The sequence below is a fragment of the Haliotis cracherodii genome, unplaced genomic scaffold (genome assembly GCF_022045235.1).
Source record: "Haliotis cracherodii isolate W230 unplaced genomic scaffold, xgHalCrac1.p SCAF_6, whole genome shotgun sequence".
Taxonomy (NCBI): domain Eukaryota; kingdom Metazoa; phylum Mollusca; class Gastropoda; order Lepetellida; family Haliotidae; genus Haliotis; species Haliotis cracherodii.
The window spans coordinates 30,332,952-30,357,593 of record NW_027266319.1 but is presented as its reverse complement, the minus strand read 5'-3'; the positions used below and the strand labels follow the sequence as shown (position 1 = coordinate 30,357,593).

Below are 24,642 nucleotides of genomic sequence, written 5' to 3'. Positions count from 1 at the left end.
TCGAGATACTCTTTGTTGGGATTGATGAAAACATTGGCACACTTGCACAATCTTCCAAAAAGGTTTGTACTTATGAACGTCTTCACGATTAATTTCAGCTGAGTACTTTCTTAACACTATGGTGTATCTGTTCAATCTAAAGTTTGTTTGATAAAGTTCCAAAACATATTTTAAGAGTAGATATTTAATGTCGATGACAGTCATCTGTTTTTGTGAGTCATGAAGAATATATTGGCCTGACCATCACAATCCAAATAGTTTTCAAGATCGTATATTGAACAAGTTTCTTCGGTTCGAACAGTAAACACAAGAGAGGATTAATTGTCTTCATGCTGTCATAAATATCCTTTCTAAGTCAATAATCAAACTATTTTAGCATTTCCTTTTCCTCAATGGGCTCATCATTATCACAGAAGATGTTGTGGGTCTGGTATCTAGCAATGGCAATCTATGTAGCATGGGTATTGGTGACTCACATTATGATGTAAATTATGAAACAACCCAGCTATCTTCAATATGAACTCATGTTAGTTAAAAGTGTACATTTGTTCAAATAAACTGAAATTATGTCAGCATGGTTAGTGAAGTTTTAGAATTGTAAACATTGGCACTGGGTCTCTTTATCATCGTTATTCATTCATTTAGCCCTTTGTAATTAACATGATGGGAAAGACTTCCACCCATATCCCCGACCTGAAAGTTTTATTTGTTGATTGCGCTGCACAATCATTTCCAAGGGAAACAACACTTTAACTTTCAATCGTCTAGCCAGCACCGTTTTAATTAGCCCCATAATCACCAGAAGCCAATTAGTACCAGCGATCCAACAAACTAGGCCTCTGACCATCGATTATTTAATCTGTTTAATCTACATTTTGGTTATATATCCAGGTATGATGTGGTGAATGTACTGTATGTTATGTAGTATGCACAGCAAGAGAGGTAATGATCAGTTGAGTTGCAAAAACGTGGATCAAAGGATTAACCGATATTATGATTATTGATAAATCACTGTTATCTTGCACAGTGGATTTTCAAAGTCTTTTTGACTGTTCATAATATGATGTTGACAATAGCGTCACCCTTTCAAGTCTTGTGTACACTAATTAACAGATAAACAACAAAAACACACATGTCAATTTGGCTGCAGCTTTTTATTTTATATCCTTATGTTATGATACCCGGTTCCTTGTTCTTCCATCCTCCAATAGCTGTTGCTTTTCACAGCGCAACGAGAATAGCCTCAAACACAAGTCAAACCGGTCGAAAGGACATTGCATAATATAAGCCAATTTAGTTCAAGTAGGTATTTACCTTAAGATAATTAGTTTTGCTGAACTGAAAATCTCTGCCCCCAAGACATTGCAAGCAATGGCAAGAGGCTGAAGGTTAAACATGCAGACTGGTTTGCTTAGTCTAGTCATACTTACATAATTTTGCCGGTAGCTGTAATATTGATGATGGCCTCAGCCCAAAACACCATCTGCTCTCACTGCTCACATGCTCTCATCCATATCTCCCATACTCTCTCACACACTATCTTATCCACTCTCTCATCCACTCTCTCACACATGCTCTTTCATCCACTTTCTCTCAAATGCTCTCATCCACTCTCTCAAATGCTCTCATCTACTTTCTCCCATGCTCTCTCACTAACTTTCTCATCCACTTTCTCACACAGTTTCTCATCCCCTCACACTCTCTCATCCACTTTCTCACACACTCTCTCATCCATATCTCCCATACTCTCTCACACACTTTCTCATCCACTCTCTCACACACTTTCTCATCCACCTGCACTCTCATCCGTACTTTCTCATACTCTCATCCCCTCACACTTTCTCCTCCATTTTCTCACATATTCTCTCACTAACTTTCTCATCCACTATCTCACACACTTTCTCATCCACTTGCACTCTCATCCATACTCTCATCGCCTAACACTCTCTCATACATTTTCTCAAATATCTCTCTCTCTCTCTAACTTTCTCATCCACTCTCTCACACACTTTCTCATCCACTTGCACTCTCATCCATACTCTCATCCCCTAACACTCTCTCATACATTTTCTCACATATCTCTCTCTCTCTCTAACTTTCTCATCCACTATCTCACACACTTTCTCATCCACCTGCACTCACATTCATACTCTCACATACTCTCATCCCCTCACACTCTCTCATCCACTCCTGTCCTTTCTCTCACTTACTTTCTCATCCACTTTCTCAATCACTTTCGCATCCACCTGCACTCTCATCCGTACTTTCTCATACTCTCATCCTCTCACACTTTCTCCTCCATTTTCTCACATATTCTCTCACACACTTTCTCATCCACTATCTCACACACTTTCTCATCCACCTGCACTCTCATCCATACTCTCATCCCCTAACACTCTCTCATCCATTTTCTCACATATCTCTCTCTCTAACTTTCTCATCCACTCTCTCACACACTTTCTCATTCACTTGCACTCTCATCCATACTCTCATCCCCTAACACTCTCTCATCCATTTTCTCACATATCTCTCTCAGTAACTTTCTCATCCACTTGCACTCTCATCCATACTCTCATCCCCTAACACTCTCTCATCCATTTTCTCACATATCTCTCTCACACACTTTCTCATCCACTATCTCACACACTTTCTCATCCACCTGCACTCACATCCATACTCTCACATACTCTCATCCCCTAACACTCTCTCATCCATTTTCTCACATATCTCTCTCACTAACTTTCTCATCCACTCTCTCACACACTTTCTCATCCACGCACTCTCATCCATACTCTCATCCCCTAACAATCTCTCATCCATTTTCTCACATATCTCTCTCACTAACTTTCTCATCCACTATCTCACACACTTTCTCATCCACCTGCACTCACATCCATACTCTCACATACTCTCATCCCCTCACACTCTTTCATCCACTCCTGACCTTTCTCTCACTTACTTTCTCATCCACTTTCTCAATCACTTTCGCATCCACCTGCACTCTCATCCATACTTTCTCATACTCTCATCCTCTCACACTTTCTCCTCCATTTTCTCACATATTCTCTCACACACTTTCTCACAGTCACACTCTCTCACATACTCTCCCATCCACTTTCATACATTCTCTCATTCACTCTCACTCATGCTCTTATCCATTCTCTCACAAACTCTCATCCATTCTCTCACACAATCTTCCATTCTCACACTCTCTCACACACAATCTTCCATGCTCAAACTCTCTCACACACAATCTTCCATTCTCACATGGTCTCATCCATTCTCTCACACATTCTTCCACATATATAATGTTCGTGAGCATTCTACTAAGTTGTTCATATTTAACATGTTTTTGTTTTCCTTCAGCATGTTCAGTTCAGGTTAATGCTTGTATGTGAAAGCGAGGTTTCTTAGATAATTGTTTAGTTATCTGCAGTAGACCATACCCCTTTTGTGTCACCCTCAACCTTGTTTGGCCATGCTGACTGCATGTGTACCTTAGAGCAATAGATGACAGTGCAGTGAGGGGTGCCATGTTTATATCCTACTCATAAAAATACAGTGTTTCCATACCTCTTGTACATATCGTACTGGCTGAGACTGGTAACTTGGTACTCGGGTCAGATGGGTCCTACGTAGGACCTGGGTACCCACAGGACTACCCAGACCTGTGGTTAGTCACATGATATCAGTGTTTCCGCTGGCATTTGAAACAGCCAGTCCACCAGGACTGGCAACTCTTAAAATTAACAGTCCCACCTAATCTTTGTCAGTCCCAACTTTCAACATGTTCAACAAATAAATAAATGAATGAAAAAATTGCCTCTTTTTTATTGTTTCAACATCATGTTCAATGCAATGACGTCATCTCTGAAGTAACTTAGTTAGATCTACATGTCATTCACGCAAAGTTCAGTCATAATTTTCCCTTTTGTTTTTGAATATTTCGAGACTAAGTCACTGCAAGTATATATTTTACCTCAAAGCAAAGCAAAATGTTATTTCCTTGAACTAAAAATAGACAAGAGGAAAAATATACTTATATCATGTATATGAATATCAGTTATTTAATATTTATAAGGTACTTTATTTGCCGGTCCACAGGGACTGGTAGTCACATGAATTAACAGTCCAAGTCTAATTTTACCGGTAAAAAACTTTTAATTATCAGTAAACGGGAACTCTGGATATGTTTGGACTCGTCCCAGCCTAATTATTGTATACATGGTATATTCTTTAGGAAAATAGTACTTTCATTTCATTATGATTGCATGTTCCCTTATCATGCTTATACATTCTTGTGTTGATTCAGCTGTGTTAATTGGGTTGTAACATTTTTCATTGGGTAACCAATACTATCATGGTTATTTCACTCATTCGTTCATCACTCTATTGTGTTTTTCCCAAAACTAGTGAACATTTTAAGATTCAAAAAAAGAAATCATGTTTTAGATGTATATAACTGTTCTAAATATATAGGCTTGACTCAGAAAGTAAATTAGCTCATAATTGTGTTTCGCAAATTAGCTCCGTTGTACGCATGCTGAAAAAGTTTTATTGGGTATATCATGTGTATATACGTGAGTTTTTTTTTTTTATATATTTGAGTTTTTCCTTTAATGCACGCATTTTTGTACGCAAGAAACTTGAAAGTAATTGGGTTTTGAATATTTAGTGGGAGTGTTTTACGCAAATACGCAGCTTATCTGTAGCTCTGTTGATCTTTGTATCAATACCTGACCTTACAATATCATACATGTACCACTATACCAAATGTATGATGATTTGTTAAACATCCATAACGAAACTATACTACTCAAAAGAAGTTAAGGACCATCTGATTCTTTCATATGCCATGACTATAGTAATATGAAAGAATTGTGTTGTCCTTAATTATTTTTTAGTAGTATATAACCATGATAACCCTGATCACAGCCTGAATGAAGTATCTTGATTTATGTTTATCGTGACTCAAGCATCACAGTGTGTCAATGCTTTCTGAAGGTGTCTTGTGACATGCCTAATCGTGCCCAATGGATATAATTATTTGGGTGAGCTATTACTTGGGTGACTTAATTTCCTTCATGCATGTGTTTCTGGAGAGAGATGCTACGTTTCTAATCAGACATCTTTTTCATGAAATGTTTTCTTTTCGTGTCGTACTGATTTTACGAATCGTCTTTTCCAGAATAGTCATCTAAACCTGTCAGCCGCAATGTCAACAGACATGAAGAGCCAGAACTCGGAGGAGTCGGACTACAGCGACCAGTCTGATGGCATGGAGGACGACGATGATGAGGATGAGTATCAGGATCTCCATGATTATTATAACGAAACAGACGATCTTGATCTTGAGAAGCCAAAGAAATGTGACGACCCCGAGTACTTTGAGTACGAGCTGCTCCAGATGGAAGACGTAGATAGGCTACTGAACGAGGAAATAGAAGCACTATGTACCCCTCTAAAGGTAGGCTGAGTTGGAGAATGAATAAATGTACATGGTTGAGAGGTAACTCAGTTTGTCACAGGACTTTGATGTACACACTTACTTCCCTTTGCTGCCAGGATCCAATTGTCTTTAGTATCAAATCTTGTCCTGTCCTCACTCAGTTGTTTACAGATTACCATTACAGCTGGAATATTGCTGACAGTGGAATATAACGAAAGAAGCCAAGCAAAGTGGGACCATCTAAGACCAGTGCCATTTAACATGTTTAGCTTTGCCTCCCATGTTAAGCTGATCCATCAAAGGTGTTAATCCCTAACTGAGTCTCTGTTGGTTTGGGGAGCACGGGTGGCCCAGTCGTCTAAGGCGCCGTGTTTCGCTGTGCAGAGTTGCGTCCCTAGGGCATGCCAGAAACCTATGATTGTGGGTTCGAATCCCGGTTCGCCCCGATTATGTTTCTAGGTTTGTCAGCATCATACCTGTGCTCATGGGTTTCACCGAAGTGGTAAACGTCTGAGACCTGCATCACTTCGGGCTTTCCTCCCACATTAAACTGACACGCCGCGATATAACTGGAAAACTGTCAAAAGCGGCGTTAAACCCAACTCACTCACTCACTCACTCACTCACTCACTCACTCACTCACTCACTCACTCACTCACTCACTCACTCACTCACTCACTCACTCACTCACTCACTCACTCGTTGGTTTGTTGAATGTGGATGATTACTTGGGTAAAATATCATCCCGCCCACTGGCCAGTGGTAGAGGAGACAGTTATTTACCACTTGACTCACACAACATTCAACACAACTTTCCAAAGACTTAAGCCAAACTATTTCATTGCTGCTTTTCTTCAGATTACACCATCACTTGCCAAAATGCTGCTACTAACCCACGACTGGAGGAGAGAGTACATCCTGGACAGGTAGGTGCCCTACACCACGTTCCCCTTCTCACTACACCTTAACTTTTGTCGGGGGCGCTTCATGGGGGGCACAAGGGGCAGTGGGGTAGGCTAGTGGTTAAAGCATTCGCTTGTCTCACCAAAGACCCGGGTTCGGTTCCCCACATGGGTACAATGTGTGAAGCCCATTTCTGGTGTCCCCCCAGCGTGATATTGCTCGAATATTGCTAAAAGCGTCTCTCACTCACTCACTCACTCACTCACTCACTCACTCATCATAAGTCCATAATTTCGTTACTTGTCATACCATACCTGTATAAGTTTATGTTAGCGTTCTTAGGGGCTAATTTTCTATCAAAAGTCTTCATTTCCTGATGTTTCCTGATGTAATTCACTGATAACATGACCATTAAAAATGATAAAGACAATATTGTACTCATGTTTGTCGGATTCATGAAAGGGGTAAATATGTACGACCTGTGTCACACATGCTCTCAGCTTCCTTCCCACTTTAAGCATGTTAAGCTGTCATATGGCTGAAATATTTTTCTAAGCAGTGGCTATCCTAGCATAGTGGATTATATTTCTTGAAAGTTGCATTCAGTTAGTTCTGAAGTGGGCATCAAGCTGAAGATGTATTTTAGCCAGCTCTTACTCCATTATTTGGTTAAGAGATGCTGCATCATGTATACTCTAAGTTTGAACTATGGAATCTGCAGATACTTTGTCTTGTGCATGTTGAGCTTTGGAAAATGATGCCATCTTCCAATTTGTGTTTGTTCTGATCATGAGATGATGAAAGACTATCAGGAAAGTAATTATATTTCAACAACTGGTAACATAACTATTGTTGTTTCTTTCTGTTTCAAGGCATCAAAAGGATCCTGCTCAACTTCTTGTCGACTCTAAAATCAGGAGTTCCAAAAAATATGATGTGAGTACCCATGCTGTTCCGTATCAGCTCTGTATGATGAGAACCTCAGTGCTACATGCCGGAACTTACCTCCCAGAATAAACTTAACTGTCTTCTTTGTATCTGTACTTGACAGAAGAATACTTTTTGAGTTTAGTTTTGATTTGGTGTTCTTATCAATGTTATATCATGTGGCCAAAAATATTATTCATAGTCTAAAACAACTGCATCAAATGATGATCATAAGTTATTGAAAACAACTGTCGGACAGAAAGAGTGTGCATGTTGTGCATTGTCACTTCTCAGGCAAATGGTAGGTTGTTATCAGTTGTCAGACCAATGGTACCATTAGATGTCAGGTAAATGGTTTATTAATTTCATGCCCATTATTTTCCCTCCCATTCTTCCAGGAGATGATGTCAGGCAGCTCCCATGTCTGTCGTGTGTGTGTGTGCCCGAGTCCCAAGGAGAACTTCCACGCCCTCAACTGTGGCCACGCCTTCTGTGCTGATTGTTGGGACATGCATTTCCAAGTCCAGATAAAACAGGGAGTCACTATAGGTGAGTACAGATGGGGGGTCAAAGAATCTACATCTCCTTGTGCAGAATTCCCTCCCTTTGTCATTACAGGAGTCTCTGAATCAAATGGGACCCAGCAGCATCATACCTAAAGACGTTAAAAGATGGTACTTGTTACCCTGCTGGCCCTTGGCATTAAGTGGCTAAAACAAGGACTGGTCGGCTTGGACACAAGGAAACTTGAATAAATTAAATAGCAACACACATATGTGATAGCACTATATATCACATCTCAGTGGGATAGCACTTTATATCACATCTCAGTGGGATAGCACTATATATCACATCTCAGTGGGATAGCACTATATATCACATCTCAGTTGGATAGCACTATATATCGGCATCAGTCCAGACTAGTACAAGCAGCTCCGCACGCACGCACACACGTGTCACTATATAAGTGCAATAATCTTCGACGCGATGTTAAGAATCAAATTTGTCAATATTGGAATTTATGAATTTAGTGGGGTAGGGGTCTACATCACATGCAGACAGTGATACACACTGATATTTCAATAATATGAAGTATATATTTGGGGGCTTTGTCATGCAGGCCATGTATTTGTTTGTGTGTATGTTCCAGGTATCGAGTGCATGGGCAAGGACTGCCCTGTGCTGGTCCCGGAGGACTTCCTGTGCAGTATACTTAGTGATACAACTCTCAGGGACAAATATTCCATGCTCTCCTTCAATGATCTCGTCAAGGTGGGTCCGACTGGTGTCTGTAGCACGTTGTCTAGTTCAGGACAGAATATGTTTGGAATAGGTAGTAATAAGAACTATGATTCATCATGGTCAAGCTTGTTAATGCATTCCAATGTGAACATGTCAATGTCCTGACCTTGTACTCTTGATGATTGATCCTCCTGAAGCTTGTTTATTAATGGCTACTCTGTGTGAGTGTGTCCGGGATGCAAGGATCCTTGGTCATGTTGACAGATGAATGTACCTACATTTTGGATCTCCTGACACAGGATGAGATTAGTTGAAAACATTATCTGTGTGCTTCATTTGAAGGTCTGTAATTGATAGATTATAATATTGATGTATCAAGATAGTTTGTCTTCCAGTTCTGTCATTCACATAAAGTACACAAAACAAGTAAGAGGCGACTAACGAGATCGGGTGGTCAGGCTCACTGACTTGGTTGATGCATGTTATCGATCCCAATTTTGTGGATCGATGCCCATGATATCAATCACTGGATTGTCTGGTCCAGACTTGATTATTTACAGACCGCTGCCATATAGCTGGAATATTGCTGAGTGTGGCGTTAAACAATAAACCAACCAATGAACAAATACCATTACTACACCTTGAATATTATGAATACCGTATTTTCTTGAGTATAGTGCACACTTTTTTTCAAAAAAACACAGCTGTGTAGAAGGGGGTGCGCATTATACACGAATTATGAGTTTGGATGTTTTTTTCCCCCATGGAAAGACATTACCGTGCGCACGAAACACTGGAAATACCATGTCAACAAATCCATACTGAAGTACGCAAAATAATCATGTAATTACACTGTCTGTCTATAAAAAGTGTTCTTTGTATTTCTGGACTTATGTTTGTAACTTACTTCATTAATTTTATTCAAAATTCCTTATAATATTGTTTATATTAATTTCGGCGAAATCGTGTGTGAAGTGATCGGAAGATCGATTGCACAACTCACCGTTATTAACAGCAACCACGGTCAGAATACCGCTATTGACGCCTTGAAACGAACTTAGTTGACAGAGAATGGATACATATATCATAAATGACATACTTTGACTCGTTAAAAGTCATATTTGTTTTTGTTTGACGATTCTATGTCAACATGAAATTCTCGCGCTCACGTGATCACGTGCGTGTGAGCCTTGACGGTGACTGGTCACACATGTTCCATGTAAAAAATAATACCCGGGAATAGCGATCAGCTGCTTCGCTTAGGGTTATTATTATTTTAAATATGTTTAGTAAAGGCTGCATATGATTAAGAAAATAATGGAATATATTATTCCTGATATATAAAATAGTTTCAGGTACAACTGTTGCCGATCCTTGCATTAAAAATCCTATAAAGTTATATCATTGGGTGTGTCTTGACCGAATCACCGGTCGATTCCAAGAAAACGTGTGTACAGCTGATTGCTGTTTCCGGCTTAGTTTACGAGAAAATACACAAGGTAATCTTGATCCCTAGATATAAAACAATGCCTAGCAGAACAATAAATACTATTTAAACGGTAAGTAAACATGTCTGGTGATTTTTTATCTCAAATTTCGAATTTGTACTGACGAAGTTTCTCAGCACCCGTTCGTTTGCCGGACTTCGCTGAAAGGGTACGGTGTAATTTTTTTCTGCGCATAATATTAAAATTTCTTTTTTTTCCAAAATATTGAACCCGCTAGAGGGGGGTGCGCATTATACATGGGTGCGCACTATACTCGAGAAAATATGGTATATATGCTGAAAATAGCATGATATGAAATGTTGATATGTTTTAAATCTAATAATTTTCCTCTATTTTACACTAAATGGATTAATACTGCAATTTCATATGTACTTACATATGATGCTTTTGTCTAATTAGCTTTTATCTGTGTTTACCTGAAGTGCTCTGTTTACAGAACCACCCGCAATTGAGGTTCTGCCCAGGTGCTAATTGTTCGGTGATTGTTCGTGCCAAGGAGTCCCTTGCTAAGAAGGTGCTGTGTTCCCAGTGTAACAACTCCTTCTGGTGAGTAGAGAAACATGTTACATGCCGTCTTCCTTGGTTTTTGTGTCTTCCTGAATTATGTGATGCCCCTGTCATATAATGCTCCAGAATTGGCTGTGCAGAGTTGCATCTCTTAGTCATGCCAGGATCTGCTGATCCTTGGTTTGAATACCAGATTCAAACTGATCATGAAAGCAATGCCGAAAACCTTGATCATGGGTTCGAATCCTAGTTTGCCCTGGCTATGTTTCTAGGTTTGTCAGCACCAGACCCGTGCTTGTGGGTTTCACCAAAGTGGTAGCATCTAAAACCTGCATCACTTTGGGCTTTCCTCCTACATCGTGCTGACACACTGTGATATATCTGAAATTCTGGTCAAAGCAGCGTTAATCCCAACTCATGCACTCACACCAAATGGTTAAAAATTCTATGCACATCCAAAACTTATCATCACTTTGACTCATAATGCAAATGTTGTTGGCAAGCAGGAGGATGATTTCTGTGTTTGATTTCAGTTTCCGCTGTGGTAACGAGTACCATGCCCCCACCGACTGTGAAACAATCAAGCGCTGGCTCACAAAGTGTGCAGACGACTCTGAGACAGCCAACTACATCAGCGCCCACACAAAAGATGTAAGTGTCCATGCTTGTCTCCTGTGGGGATGCTAGAGCAGTGTAGATCCCCAGCATCCATGCTTGTCTCCCTGTGGGGATTCTAGGGCAGTGTAGATCCCTAGTACCCATTCTTGTCTCCCTGTGGGGATTCTAGGGCAGTGTAGATCCCCAGTACCCATTCTTGTCTCCCTGTGGGGATTCTAGGGCAGTGTAGATCCCTAGTACCCATGCTTGTCTCTCTGTGGGGATTCTAGGGCAGTGTAGATCCCTAGTACCCATTCTTGTCTCTGTTGGGATTCTAGGGCAGTGTAGATCCCTAGTACCCATGCTTGTCTCCCTGTGGGGAGTCTAGGGCAGTGTAGATCCCCAGTACCCATTCTTGTCTCCCTGTGGGGAGTCTAGGGCAGTGTAGATCCCCAGTACCCATTCTTGTCTCTGTGGGGATTCTAGGGCAGTGTAGATCCCCAGTATCCATTCTTGTCTCTCTGTGGGGAGTCTAGGGAAGTGTAGATCCCCAGTACCCATGCTTGTCTCTCTGTGGGGATACTAGGGCAGTGTAGATCCCTAGTACCCATGCTTGTCTCTCTGTGGGGAGTCTAGGGCAGTGTAGATCCCCAGTATCCATTCTTGTCTCTGTGGGGATTCTAGGGCAGTGTAGATCCCTAGTACCCATGCTTGTCTCTCTGTGGGGAGTCTAGGGCAGTGTAGATTCCCAGTACCCATGCTTGTCTCCCTGTGGGGATTTAGGGCAGTGTAGATCCCTTGTACCCATTCTTGTCTCTCTGTGGGGAGTCTAGGGCAGTGTAGATTCCAAGTACCCATGCTTGTCTGTCTTTGGGGATTCTAGGGCAGTGTAGATCCCTAGTACCCATGCTTGTCTCTCTGTGGGGAGTCTAGGGCAGTGTAGATTCCCAGTACCCATGCTTGTCTCCCTGTGGGGATTTAGGGCAGTGTAGATCCCTTGTACCCATTCTTGTCTCTCTGTGGGGAGTCTAGGGCAGTGTAGATCCCTAGTACCCATGCTTGTCTCTCTGTGGGGAGACTAGGGCAGTGTAGATCCCTTGTACCCATTCTTGTCTCTCTGTGGGGAGTCTAGGGCAGTGTAGATTCCAAGTACCCATTCTTGTCTCTCTGTGGGGATTCTAGGGCAGTGTAGATCCCTAGTACCCATTCTTGTCTCTCTGTGGGGATTCTAGGGCAGTGTAGATCCCTAGTACCCATGCTTGTCTCTCTGTGGGGAGACTAGGGCAGTGTAGATCCCTAGAACCCATGCTTGTCTGTCTGTGGGGATTCTAGGGCAGTGTAGATCCCTAGTACCCATGCTTGTCTCTCTGTGGGGAGTCTAGGGCAGTGTAGATTCCCAGTACCCATGCTTGTCTCCCTGTGGGGATTTAGGGCAGTGTAGATCCCTTGTACCCATTCTTGTCTCTCTGTGGGGAGTCTAGGGCAGTGTAGATCCCTAGTACCCATGCTTGTCTCTCTGTGGGGAGTCTAGGGCAGTGTAGATCCCTAGTACCCATTCTTGTCTCGCTGTGGGGAGTCGAGGGCAGTGTAGATCCCTAGTACCCATTCTTGTCTCTCTGTGGGGAGTCTAGGGCAGTGTAGATCCCTAGTACCCATGCTTGTCTCCCTGTGGCGAGTCTAGGGCAGTGTAGATCCCTAGTACCCATTCTTGTCTCCCTGTGGGGATTCTAGGACAGTGTAGATCCCCAGTACCCATTCTTGTCTCTCTGTGGGGAGTCTAGGGCAGTGTAGATCCCTAGTACCCATGCTTGTCTCCCTGTGGGGATTCTAGGGGCAGTGTAGATCCCTACTACCCATTCTTGTCTCCCTGTGGGGATTCTAGGGCAGTGTAGATCCCTAGTACCCATTCTTGTCTCTCTGTGGGGATTCTAGGGCAGTGTAGATCCCTTGTACCCATTCTTGTCTCCCTGTGGGGAGTCTAGGGCAGTGTAGTTCCCCAGTACCCATTCTTGTCTCCCTGTGGGGATTCTAGGGCAGTGTAGATCCCCAGTACCCATTCTTGTCTCCCTGTTGGGATTCTAGGGCAGTGTAGATCCCTAGTACCCATTCTTGTCTCCCTGTGGGGATTCTAGGGCAGTGTAGATCCCTAGTACCCATTCTTGTCTCCCTGTGGGGATTCTAGGGCAGTGTAGATCCCCAGTACCCATGCTTGTCTCCCTGTTGGGATTCTAGGGCAGTGTAGATCCCTAGTACCCATTCTTGTCTCCTTGTGGGGATTCTAGGGCAGTGTAGATGCCCAGTACCCATTCTTGTCTCTGTGGGGAGTCTAGGGCAGTGTAGATCCCCAGTATCCATTCTTGTCTCTGTGGGGAGTCTAGGGCAGTGTAGATCCCCAGTACCCATTCTTGTCTCTCTGTGGGGAGTCTAGGGCAGTGTAGATCCCCAGTATCCATGCTTGTCTCCCTTTGGGGATTCTAGGGCAGTGTAGATCCCTAGTACCCATTCTTGTCTCTCTGTGGGGATTCTAGGCCAGTGTAGTCTACCCGTACCTCATGCTAGTATTGCTACACCCATGGTTTTGAGTGATATATCAATAATCTTTTTTGCAAAAATAAGTAAAAAATCCTGAATTTGTGAATGTCCTATTGCGGTCACATTATACAATACAATACATATGGCTACATTTTGTCTCATTCACAGTGTCCAAAGTGCCATGTATGCATAGAGAAAAATGGAGGATGCAACCATATGGTAAGCTATCAGTGATCATGGTTCACCAGCATCGACGATGGGGACATCCTTGACGTGGTAGAGTTTCTAGATGAAAACAACCATACCGATAATACTTGGGGAATTTGAAAGTTCTGAATATCTGAAAATATTCATAGGTAATATGCCATAAGAGATTTCTCAAGTCTGACTATGCAAGTCATGGTGTTCTAAATGAAACATTGTCATTATGGCCGTCGCCCCAAAGTAAAAAGTTTAAGATATAGGTGTTTAAACACTGACAATATATGGGCTGTCTGTTCATATTCATCCTAGTATTCACCTTTATTAAGCAAGATTAGTCCTGGGGCCTTTTCCACAAAGAATCGTAACTCTACACCTTTGCTATATCTCTTGTCATCCATTTTCAGCAATGTTCCAAATGCAAGTATGACTTCTGCTGGATGTGTCTTGGAGGTGAGTAACCTGGCAGGTATATTCGTAATGAAACCTTGAAACACCCCGGGGGGGTATTCCGGACTAGATGCTGGTCATAAGGTGTGACCAAATGGATGAAATGGTCAGGCTCAGTGCCTTGGTTTATTGCATGTCGTCATGTCGTCATACCCTGATGGCGTGGATCATTGCTCACTATATCCATCGCTGGATTGTCTGGTCGAGATTCGATTATTTATAGGACGGCATCATATGGCTTGAACATTGTGTGGCAGAACACATACTCACAAAAACAAAACAAAAAGACATACAGGAAAAAGTAGTTCGTCATCTAAACTTACCCCTTGAAATATGGTGTTCCAATTTCCACCTTATTCAACGTGATGCTGTTCTGTATATCATTCAAGAAGTCTGATTTACACACCACAACACAGCACAGCACAGCACAACAACACCACACAACACAACACACAACAACATCACACAACACAGCACAGCACAACAACACAACATCACACAACACATCACAGCACAACAACACCGCACAACACAACATAGCACAGCACAACACCACACCACACAACGCAACACAAAACAGCACAACACAACACAGCGCATCCCAGCACAACACAACAACAACACAAAACAGCACAACACAACACAGCGCACCCCAGCACAACACAACAACAACACAACACAACAACACCACACAACACAACACCACACCACACACTCACTTCAATAGCAGGGTTCATCTTAAACTGTGTATCGGCTAAGTGGAGTTTTGAGTTTACTGTACTGTGCTTGTTATGGAGTGATTGGCTATGCAAGAATATAAAGGACTGCTTCGGTGGTGTATCGGATAGAGTGTCTGCCTGGAGAGTGGAAGGTATATGGTTTGATCCCTAGTTGCATCATACCAAAAACTGTTACTTGTTGGTACCCTGCCTGGCACTCAGCATTATGAGGAAAACAAAGGACTGGTAAACTCTGAGTCAGTATACTGTGTCTGTGTGGGGTATATATGTGAGTGAGTGTGAGTGAGTTGGGTTTAACGCCGCTTTTAACAGTATTCCAGTCATATCACGGCGTGTCAGCTTAATGTTGGAGGAAAGCCCAAAGTAATGCAGGTCTCAGACGTTTACCACTTCGGTGAAACCCACGAGCGCGGGTATGATGCTGACAAACCTAGAAACATAATCGGGGGAACCGGGATTCGAACCCACAATCATAGGTTTCTGGCGTGCCCAAGGGACGTAACTCTGCACAGCGAATCGCGGCGCCTTAGACGACTGGGCCACCTCTGCCCCTTTATATATGTTACACTGCTTCTGTGTTACTGCTGTCACCACTACTGTGTCTCTGTCTCCCTAGACTGGAAGGCCCATGGGAGTGAGTACTACGAGTGCAGTCGTTACAAGGAGAACCCCAACATTGCCAACGAGTCTGTGCTGGTGCAGGCCCGGGAGGCGCTGAAGAAATATCTGTTCTACTATGAGCGGGTGAGTCATCTGTCTTCACTGACACAGCATGCTTCTTGTCTATCTGCTCCATGCCCACACAGTAGGTCACTGTGACTGAGTTAATGGTCATTTCAGTCATGTTCCCTTGGTGAGAATTTTTGGCAGATAGCAGCCTGACCCTGCATTCACTATCAGAAGAGGTGGCGGAAGTGAGGGCAAAATCATCCTCTATGTCTCCATGGCTCACATTTCACATTTCAGGATTTATGATTATATCCATACAATCTAGTTTGAATTTTTTTAATCGAGAATACGTCAAAATATGTTTCAAAGCGTAGTCGCCAGTTTGAAACTAGTTTCATAAAGGTTGAGAAAGCTGCCTTCTGATTGGCTAATGTCGATTTCTTGTCAGTCATTCCATTGATCGGTCAAAGTTCGTGAAAGGTCGTTCTGACGTGACCCGTAATGGGATGTCCTCAGATCTTTGTTTAGCAGTAGTGAAAACTAAGATCTGATTTTAATGAGATAGCCCCTAGATCCATACCCTTGGTTTTGGGGATCTCAAATAACCTGCCATTGATTTTCATTATCCAGTTTGATTTGCTACGCTACTCAGTCTAAAGTGACTAACACACAAAAGAAAGCCTTCAGACATCTTTCTAATGGAAAGGATGTCTCCACGTCCATTGATACTGAGGGTGCTTTTGTCTCTAGGCAATACGAATGACCTCCCTTACCTATTTCCTGGGGAGGTCGGGTAGCCTAGTGGTTAAAGCGCCCCCTGTCAAGCCGAAGACCCGGGTTCAATTCCCGATATGGGTTCAATATGTGAACCCCATTTCTGGTGTCCTGCGCCGGGATATTGCTGGAATATTGCTAAAAGCGGTGTAAAACCATAACACTCACTCACTTACCTATTTCATTTTTCCTGGACTCCACGTTTGATTGGTTGGTAAACTGTTAATGAAAATTAAGGGCGGGTAATTTGAGATGGCGAATACAACAGGAATGGATCCAGGGGTTAGTGTTGATTACCGAAATGTTAGCCATGGAGATATAGAGGATGGGTCAAAACTTGTGACTTGTTTAAAATTGACAGCATTGACAAATTGTTAAGAATGGACAATCTGTCAAAACCAGGTTGTTGCCTGTACCACTTGTTGGGTCCCATTACATGCTGCTTCTGTCTGTTGGACTCTTAATGATTAGAGAGTGTCTAAAGTTCTTTGTTGTTACCATGGTTACCTGTTCACAGTGGGAGAATCATGCCAAGAGTCTGAAGCTGGAGGAGCAGACGTTGATGAAGATCCGATCTCGCATCCAGGACAAAGTGATGACGAACGAGGGCACGTGGATAGATTGGCAGTACCTCCTAGATGCGGCCACGCTGCTAAAGAAGGTCAGTCTTAAACACATATCCTTTTGACAGTTGCAAGATTCAAACTGTGAACATGGTGAAGAAACGACTGAGAATAGGTCTTCAGCAGCCCATGCTTGTCGTAAGAGGTGACGGGGCGGTCGGGTAGCCTAGTGGTTAAAGTGTTCGCTCGTCACGCCGAAGACCCGGGTTTGATTCCCGACATGGGTACAATGTGTGAAGCCCATTACTGATGTTCCCCGCAGTGATATTGCTGGAATATATCTAAAAGCGGCGTAAAACCATACTCACTCACTCACTCACGTAAGAGGTGACCAACTGGATCAGGCAGTCACTAACTTGGTTAATACATGTCATCGTATCCAAATTTTGTAGGTCAGTGCCTATGATATCAAATAACTCGATTGTTTGGTCCAGACTGCTGTCAGATAGCTTGAATATTGCTTAGTTTGGCATTTAACTACTAACAAACAGTTACAAGATTCAGGGAGGGTCGCAATTATATCTGAAAGTTCCCTGAGGATGGTTTTGAAATATTTTGAATAGTCTTGAATAATAAAGTGATTGTAGTTTAACTTAGGCTAAAGAAACAATAGTCTTGGTTCTCAGGCACCACCTGCATCATTATAAAGTATGCCACATGTTTTGTTTTTAATTCCATTTTCAAAAAATGTAAAAATCCTAATACTTAAACACAATGCACACAAAAATGGAAACAAAAATGAAACGTGCAATGAACTTAACAGTGCTTAATGATGATGTGGGCAGTGCCTGACAACCAAAACTTTTCTTTTTTTTTAGTCTTATGCTCAAGATTTTTATGTTATTTGTAGCAACCTATGTAAGCAGTTTTTTGTCCTTCTGGAGGATGAGGTAGGGGTTAAAGTACTGGCATGATTGGTGGCCTAGCAGTAAATGTATGCACCCATCATGCACAAACTCGGGTTTGATCAATTTATGCCAAGCCCATCTGAAAGTGGTGACACCAGACTTATTCATCCTCTCTCTCTCTAATGCACACTGATGGAGGAGAATCCTCTGTCCCCCAATACAAGGTGTGTTATCTTGTTGTCTACCTTCCAGTGCCGATACACCCTGCAGTACACATACCCCTACGCATACTACATGGACAAGGGAGGACGCAAGCAGCTGGTAAGATGATTTGTACAAACAATGTCTTTGTAATAGAAACTAGTGATTATTACGGATGGGTATTGGAGGTTTAAAGTGTATCACAATATTTTGCGATACACAAGGCCGTATTGTGATACGTATCACGATATATTCTATAATTCCAAATTTTGAATTCAGAAAAATCTGAAGCATCAATGTATGGATGGAAGTTCACAAATAGAACAAAACAGGATGCTGGTGCAACAAAATGTTTACTCATTTAATAAATATGTAGCCATTTTGAGGCTCTGGATGCACGCTCCGGGGCAGCAAAGATATTTGTCAAGTGTATGACATGGAACACATGATAAAAGTGGCTATTTCAAATCACCCGATATACTGAGAATGAAAAGAATACATTGTGATACATATCTAGGAAAGAATGATCTTCAATTCACCAATATACCAGTAATACCCTGCACCCTTAGTCATCATTATATCTTAATTTTATTGTTGTAACTCAAAAGATCTTTATATTAAAGAACTGAAGTAATCCAAATTGAAAAGAGAATCTATAATCACACCTTAACATAGCATTATTGAAAAGATACATTGTGACGTGACATGACTGAAAGCGGCCTGCAAACTGTGTGTGACATTGTGTCTCTCTCTCTCAGTTTGAGTACCAGCAGGCACAGCTGGAGGCGGAGGTGGAAAATCTTTCCTGGAAGGTGGAGAGAGCTGAGATTACAGATAGAGGGGTAGGTAAACCAGTAACAAAGGTGTCACATCCTGGGAAGGAGCTTGCCAGTACCAATTAAAAGGGGAGATAACCCAGTACAGATTGAGGGGAGATAATCCTGTACAGATTAGAGGGGGGATAACCCAGTACAGATAAAGGGGAGATAATCCTGTATAGATTAGAGGGGAGATAATCCTGTATAGATTAGAGGGGAGATAACCCTGAACAACTAGAATGGTGTAACCTAGTAAACTGGAGTTAGGTTTTAGAACTGCTTTGAACAGTGTTTCAGTTCTATCACAACGTGTCAGCATTTTTAATGCAGGTCTTAAATGTATACAGTGAGCAGGGGTATGATGCTGACATACCTAGAAACATATTCAGGGAGAATCTTGGATTTGAGCCCCACAATTTCTATAATCAAAGGTTTATGGAACATCGAAGTAACTCTGCACAGCAATTTGCTTAGACAAATGGGCCACCCGGACCCCAGGACCATATGTACTGGTGTTCTTGCTTGTTACACGACACAACTGCAATGAAGATTGAATGGTTACAATGTGTGATGCTGCTGAAAGAGCATCAACTCAAGTGGTAGAGGTGTGGTCAGATAGTCTAGTGGTTAAAGCGTGCACTCGGCAGGGCAAAAGGCCGGGTTCGATTGCCCACATGGTTACAATGTGTGAAGCCAATTTCTGCTTTCCCCCGTTGTGATATTGCTGAAATATTGCTCTAAGTTGCATTAAACTATACTCACTCACTCACTCACTCACTCACTCACTCACTCACTGACACAGTTGCTCATGCTGTCAGCCATGGGTTTGCTTGGTCAGTCACATGTTCATGTGTAGTCAGTCTTATACAAACCTGTGGAGACAAAACCAGCTTTAGTAGTTGTATTTCTCACCTTGTATTGTGTACAGTATGTGATAGTGATGATGTGGTTGTTGCAGGACCTAGAAAACCAGATGGATATCGCAGAGAAGAGGAGGCTGACCTTGCTAAAGGATTTCCTTCAAGTTGCTTAACAAGGGCTACAAGTTGTTTATGTTATTTAAGTCACCTGTAAATCATAATCACTGAATTGTCAAGCTGTTCATGAAAGTTGTCCTCATCTTCCTCATACAAATATCAGAAAAGCGTTAGAAAGTACGGTCATATACAAAATCAAAATGAATCCCAGATTTTCCCCAGGCTGCTGAGTCACCCTCAGGCTATGGTCACAGCTTTCATTTATTGGTGTAATGACTCCGAGCTTCGTCTCACGAAAATACTATCACTGCCAGGATCTCGCTGTCATATAGAATGTAATTTGCAAAACTGGACTTCCAAAAAAGATGGATCCTCTTTAAAGGTGGTTGTACTTCAAGGCTTCTGTGTCTGTATTATGAGGTGTCTGCATTACATGGTGTCTGGATCACAAAATATCTGTATTACTAGGTGCCAGTTTTACACACTGCCGGTTTTATGTGTGGTCTGTATTACGTGGTGTTAGTGTTAGAAACTGCCTGTATAACGACATATCTGCATTACAAGGTGCCTGCGTTATTGACTTTCTGTATAACATGGGGTGTCCATTACAAGGTGCCAGTGTTACAGACTGCGTGGGGTTTGTATTACTAGGTGTCTGCGTCACAAGGTGCCAGTGTTACAGACTGCATGGAGTTTGTATTACTAGGTGTCTGCATTACATGGTGCCAGTGTTACAGACTGCCTGGGGTTTGTATTACTAGGTGTCTGCGTTACAAGGTGCCAGTGTTACAGACTGCATGGAGTTTGTATTACTAGGTGTCTGCATTACATGGTGCCAGTGTTACAGACTGCATGGGGTTTGTATTACTAGGTGTCTGCATTACAAGGTGCCAGTGTTACAGACTGCATGGGGTTTGTATTGCTAGGTGTCTGCATTACAAGGTGTAGATATTTGTGGTGGAAGATGAGGGTTGTTGTTAGTTTTGTGTGGAACGAAGCAGTGTAAATACTGATGTAAGATATTGTGTTTCTGTATCCAACATGCTGCATGGATGTGCTGAATCCAGTACTGATGGATGTTTGACTACTTTGTTATATCAGGGATGCAGATGTTTACTTTATAACCTCAGATGTGACCTGGTCTTAAGGGGAGACTTCCCCACATTCTGCCCACATGGTTACTTTATAACCTCAATTACAGTATATGCTTGTCTTAAAGGGAGACTCCCTCACATTTTTCTTAGATTTTATAACCTCAGTTACAGTATAAACTTATTATAAAGGGAGACTTCCCTACGTTCTTTGAAATCTTTATGACCTCAATTACTGTACAGACTTGTCTTAAAGGGAGACTCCCCTGACATTCTTCCCAGGTTTTATAACCTCAGTTAAAGTATGGATGCATCTTAAAGGGAGACTTCTCCACATTCTTCCAAAACTTTTAACCTCAATTACAGTACAGACTTGTCTTAAAGGGAGACTTCCCCACATTCTGCCCAGATGTTTACTTGATGACCTCAATTACAATATATACTTGTCTTAAAGGGAGACTCACCCACATGCTGCCTCAGTTACCATGGTTACATTATAGATTAGTCTTAAAGAGATACTGACACCTGCACCTGTAGCCTGCATCTGATGAGCCCCACTTTGCTGTAAACACAATTACTCAGCTTTCCAGGGTGAAGGATTGTCTCCCTTTCAGTTGATTAGTATGGTATTAGCTATGGTGAACCATGTTATGCTACACAGGAATATTCCATTGTCTGCAGATACCATTGTCTGACCATGAGTGGTTATGGGGTGTGTCTTCTAGACTTGTTAATTCCTTGTAGGTATTTATCATTCAAACAAAAACTTTGTAATATACTACTTAAGAGAAATTAAAGAACACCCAATTCTTTCTTATTCCTATAGTTGATCTGTCATGGCATGTTCAGGCGTTCTTTAACTGCTTTTGAGTAGAAAAAGTTTAAGAACTCCAGATTCTTTCATTTTACTGAAGTTAGTCGGGGGCAGTTGTCTAATGCGCGCCAGAAACCTATGATTGTGGGTTCGAATCCTGGTTCGCCCAGACTATGTTTCTAGGTTTGTCGGCACATGGGTTTCACAGAAGTGGTAAATGTCTGAGACCTGCATCACTTTGGGCTTTCCTCCCACATTAAGCTGACACGCCGTGATATAACTTGAATACTGTTAAAAGCGGCCTAAAACCCAACTCACTCACTCACAACTGTAGTTGATCTGTCATGGTAGGACAGGGATTATTTCATATATTAGAAAGCTAACCTGTCATGGCATGACAGATAAACTTGTTTAATATGAAAGAATTGGGTGATCTTTAATTTCTTTTGAGTAATATAGATATACCTAGGCCCTTGTTTAGTTATCCAATATTAATTGCTGGTGAACATAAGACGTTAGATGTGTGGTGTTTTGTTTTGTCGACAAGGCGCTGTGAGCACCACAGGTCATACTTCCAGTACCACACACACTCCTGACACTCAGTTATATGAAGGGCCGACCGTTTGATATTCTGTGAGGTGCTTGGGATTTAGTATGGAGACTAGATATTTTTTCACCTACAGCTGCAAAACCAGATATATATTTTGTAATTAAACTTTTAAGCCTGAAAATGTTTGTAAGAATATCACCTTGCAAAAAAGTAGACAATTTCTCTTTATTTCAACAGTTTGAAGCCTTATTGTTTATCAAGTTTTTTCTGGGACAGTTTTTTTATGAAGTTCCACACGCTCCTTCTTCTGTCCCCCCTCCCATCCAGAATATCAAATGGTCGGTCCATAACTCAAATACTGTTCTAAGTGATGTAAAATCTAACTAACTCACTCGTAGGTTTACAGGAGTACTTTGGTTGAAACAGATATCCTGCATTCCATGGAAGTGAATTTCAGTTGTTAGTTACAGACTTGTTGAAATTATATTTCTCTGTACTTTGTTCAGAAATATTAGCATGCATTTGTTCTGTTTGTTTAGTTATGTAATGTGAGTTTATATCATTGTAGATAGAATTGTACAGGATACCTTAGATCAATATCCTGCTGATATGTATAAATGCAGAAAAAAATGCCCCCCCCCCCCCCCCCCCCAATTGCCACCGTGACGTATATAAAACATTTAAAAAAATCTATTGAATTTATGAGTCAGCCATTTCTGTAGCAAGTGGTATGCCATTCAACCAAAGAAAGACAATTCATCATCTTTATTTTCAAGATCTTCTGTCTCTGTTCCTGTGAGTGACGCGTGGAAGAAAGTGTAAGGGAATACAAGTTTCACATGACCATGATGACTTTCATGTGTAAACAGCTACTCACTTTGAAAGTATGTTTAGCTAAATGACGGCTATCACTAGGGAAGTATATTTAGATAAATGACGGCTACTCACTAGGGAATTATTTTTAGATAAATGACGGCTACTCACTAGGAAAATATGTTTAGCTAATGACAGCTACTCACTAGGAAAATATGTTTAGCTAATGACAGCTATTCACTAGGAAAATATGTTTAGCTAATGACAGCTACTCACTAGGAACATATGTTTGGCTAAATGATGGCTACTCACTAGGAAAACATGTTTGGCTAAATGACGGCTACTCACTAGGAAAATATGTTTAGCTAATGACAGCTACTCACTAGGAAAATATGTTTAGCTAATGACAGCTACTCACTAGGAAAATATGTTTAGCTAATGACAGCTACTCACTAGGAACATATGTTTGGCTAAATGATGGCTACTCACTAGGAAAACATATTTGGCTAAATGACAGCTACTCACAAGGAAAATATGTTTGGCTAAATGACGACTACTCACTAGGAAAGTATGTTTGGCTAAATGACAGCTACTCACTAGGAAAGTATGTTTGGCTAAATGACGACTACTCACTAGGAAAGTATGTTTGGCTAAATGACGACTACTCACTAGGAAAGAATGTTTGGCTACATGATGGCTACTCGCAAGGGAGATATGTTTATCTTAGCTGTGTTAAACCCAACTCAAGATTTTTCAAGTCTTATCAGGACACTTTAGCTCTGAATGTTTAAAATATTCAAAAGAATGATTGTATGTTTGTTGTTGTGTAAATATAATCCTGAATTTCTTACCAGCATTATAGACACTGCTCTTGTAGCCACTTGAGTTGCTCTATCTACTGTACTTAGCTTATACTGCCACAATGAGTGTACTTGCTGAACAGTGGATGTTACGTTACGTCTCATCCGCCAAGGGAATGAAGAACCATCAAACAGTTTGGACAATCATATGTTGATATATATTCTAAAATAGCCTTGAGAACTGGAATCATTTCTGTTACAAAGGAACATAAAAATGTAATTTGACTTGGTTGAAACATGCCTCATTGTCAAAAAGCATTTGGCACCCACCATACATATAATCAGAGGAGGGGAATGGGATTTTTGAGAGACAGGACATTTTTTCGGTTACTGCTTCGAAACATACATTTTCTGAACAGTTATATTTTCACAAACACTTATTTTTAGGACTTCCAGCATGTGTGAAAACCTGAGTCAAAGTGGAACAAATTATTGTTTTCAGAAATATACCAGTAACCCCCCAAATATGAACTATTTCTCTTACTGGACTGTAAACACATGGACATTGTACATCCAGAAATATGGGGATATCTAAAAAAGGGGCAGCT

General features: G+C 41.5%; 1 protein-coding gene across 1 annotated transcript; it reads left to right on the top strand.

Annotated features, from left to right (window-relative positions):
• The first annotated feature begins 7 nt into the window (after window positions 1-7).
• On the top strand, window positions 8-23,064 carry LOC139444786 (potential E3 ubiquitin-protein ligase ariadne-2-like). Its single transcript, XM_071225737.1, has 15 exons — window positions 8-62; window positions 5,189-5,467; window positions 6,308-6,375; window positions 7,225-7,288; window positions 7,678-7,828; window positions 8,430-8,551; window positions 10,466-10,575; window positions 11,070-11,187; window positions 13,834-13,884; window positions 14,274-14,319; window positions 15,673-15,800; window positions 17,017-17,160; window positions 18,223-18,291; window positions 18,930-19,013; window positions 19,948-23,064. The coding sequence occupies exons 2-15, from the start codon at window positions 5,216-5,218 to the stop codon at window positions 20,020-20,022; spliced, it is 1,482 nt and encodes a 493-aa protein (XP_071081838.1). The 5' UTR covers window positions 8-62; window positions 5,189-5,215; the 3' UTR covers window positions 20,023-23,064.
• Window positions 23,065-24,642: the final 1,578 nt, after the last annotated feature.

Coding starts and splice junctions, on each gene's coding strand:
- LOC139444786 (XM_071225737.1), top strand. CDS start 5,216: ATGTCAACAGACATGAAGAGCCAGAACTCGGAGGAGTCGGACTACAGC. Junction 13,885..14,273: donor ATGGAGGATGCAACCATATG/GTAAGCTATCAG, acceptor ATCCATTTTCAG/CAATGTTCCAAATGCAAGTA. Junction 14,320..15,672: donor CTGCTGGATGTGTCTTGGAG/GTGAGTAACCTG, acceptor CTGTCTCCCTAG/ACTGGAAGGCCCATGGGAGT.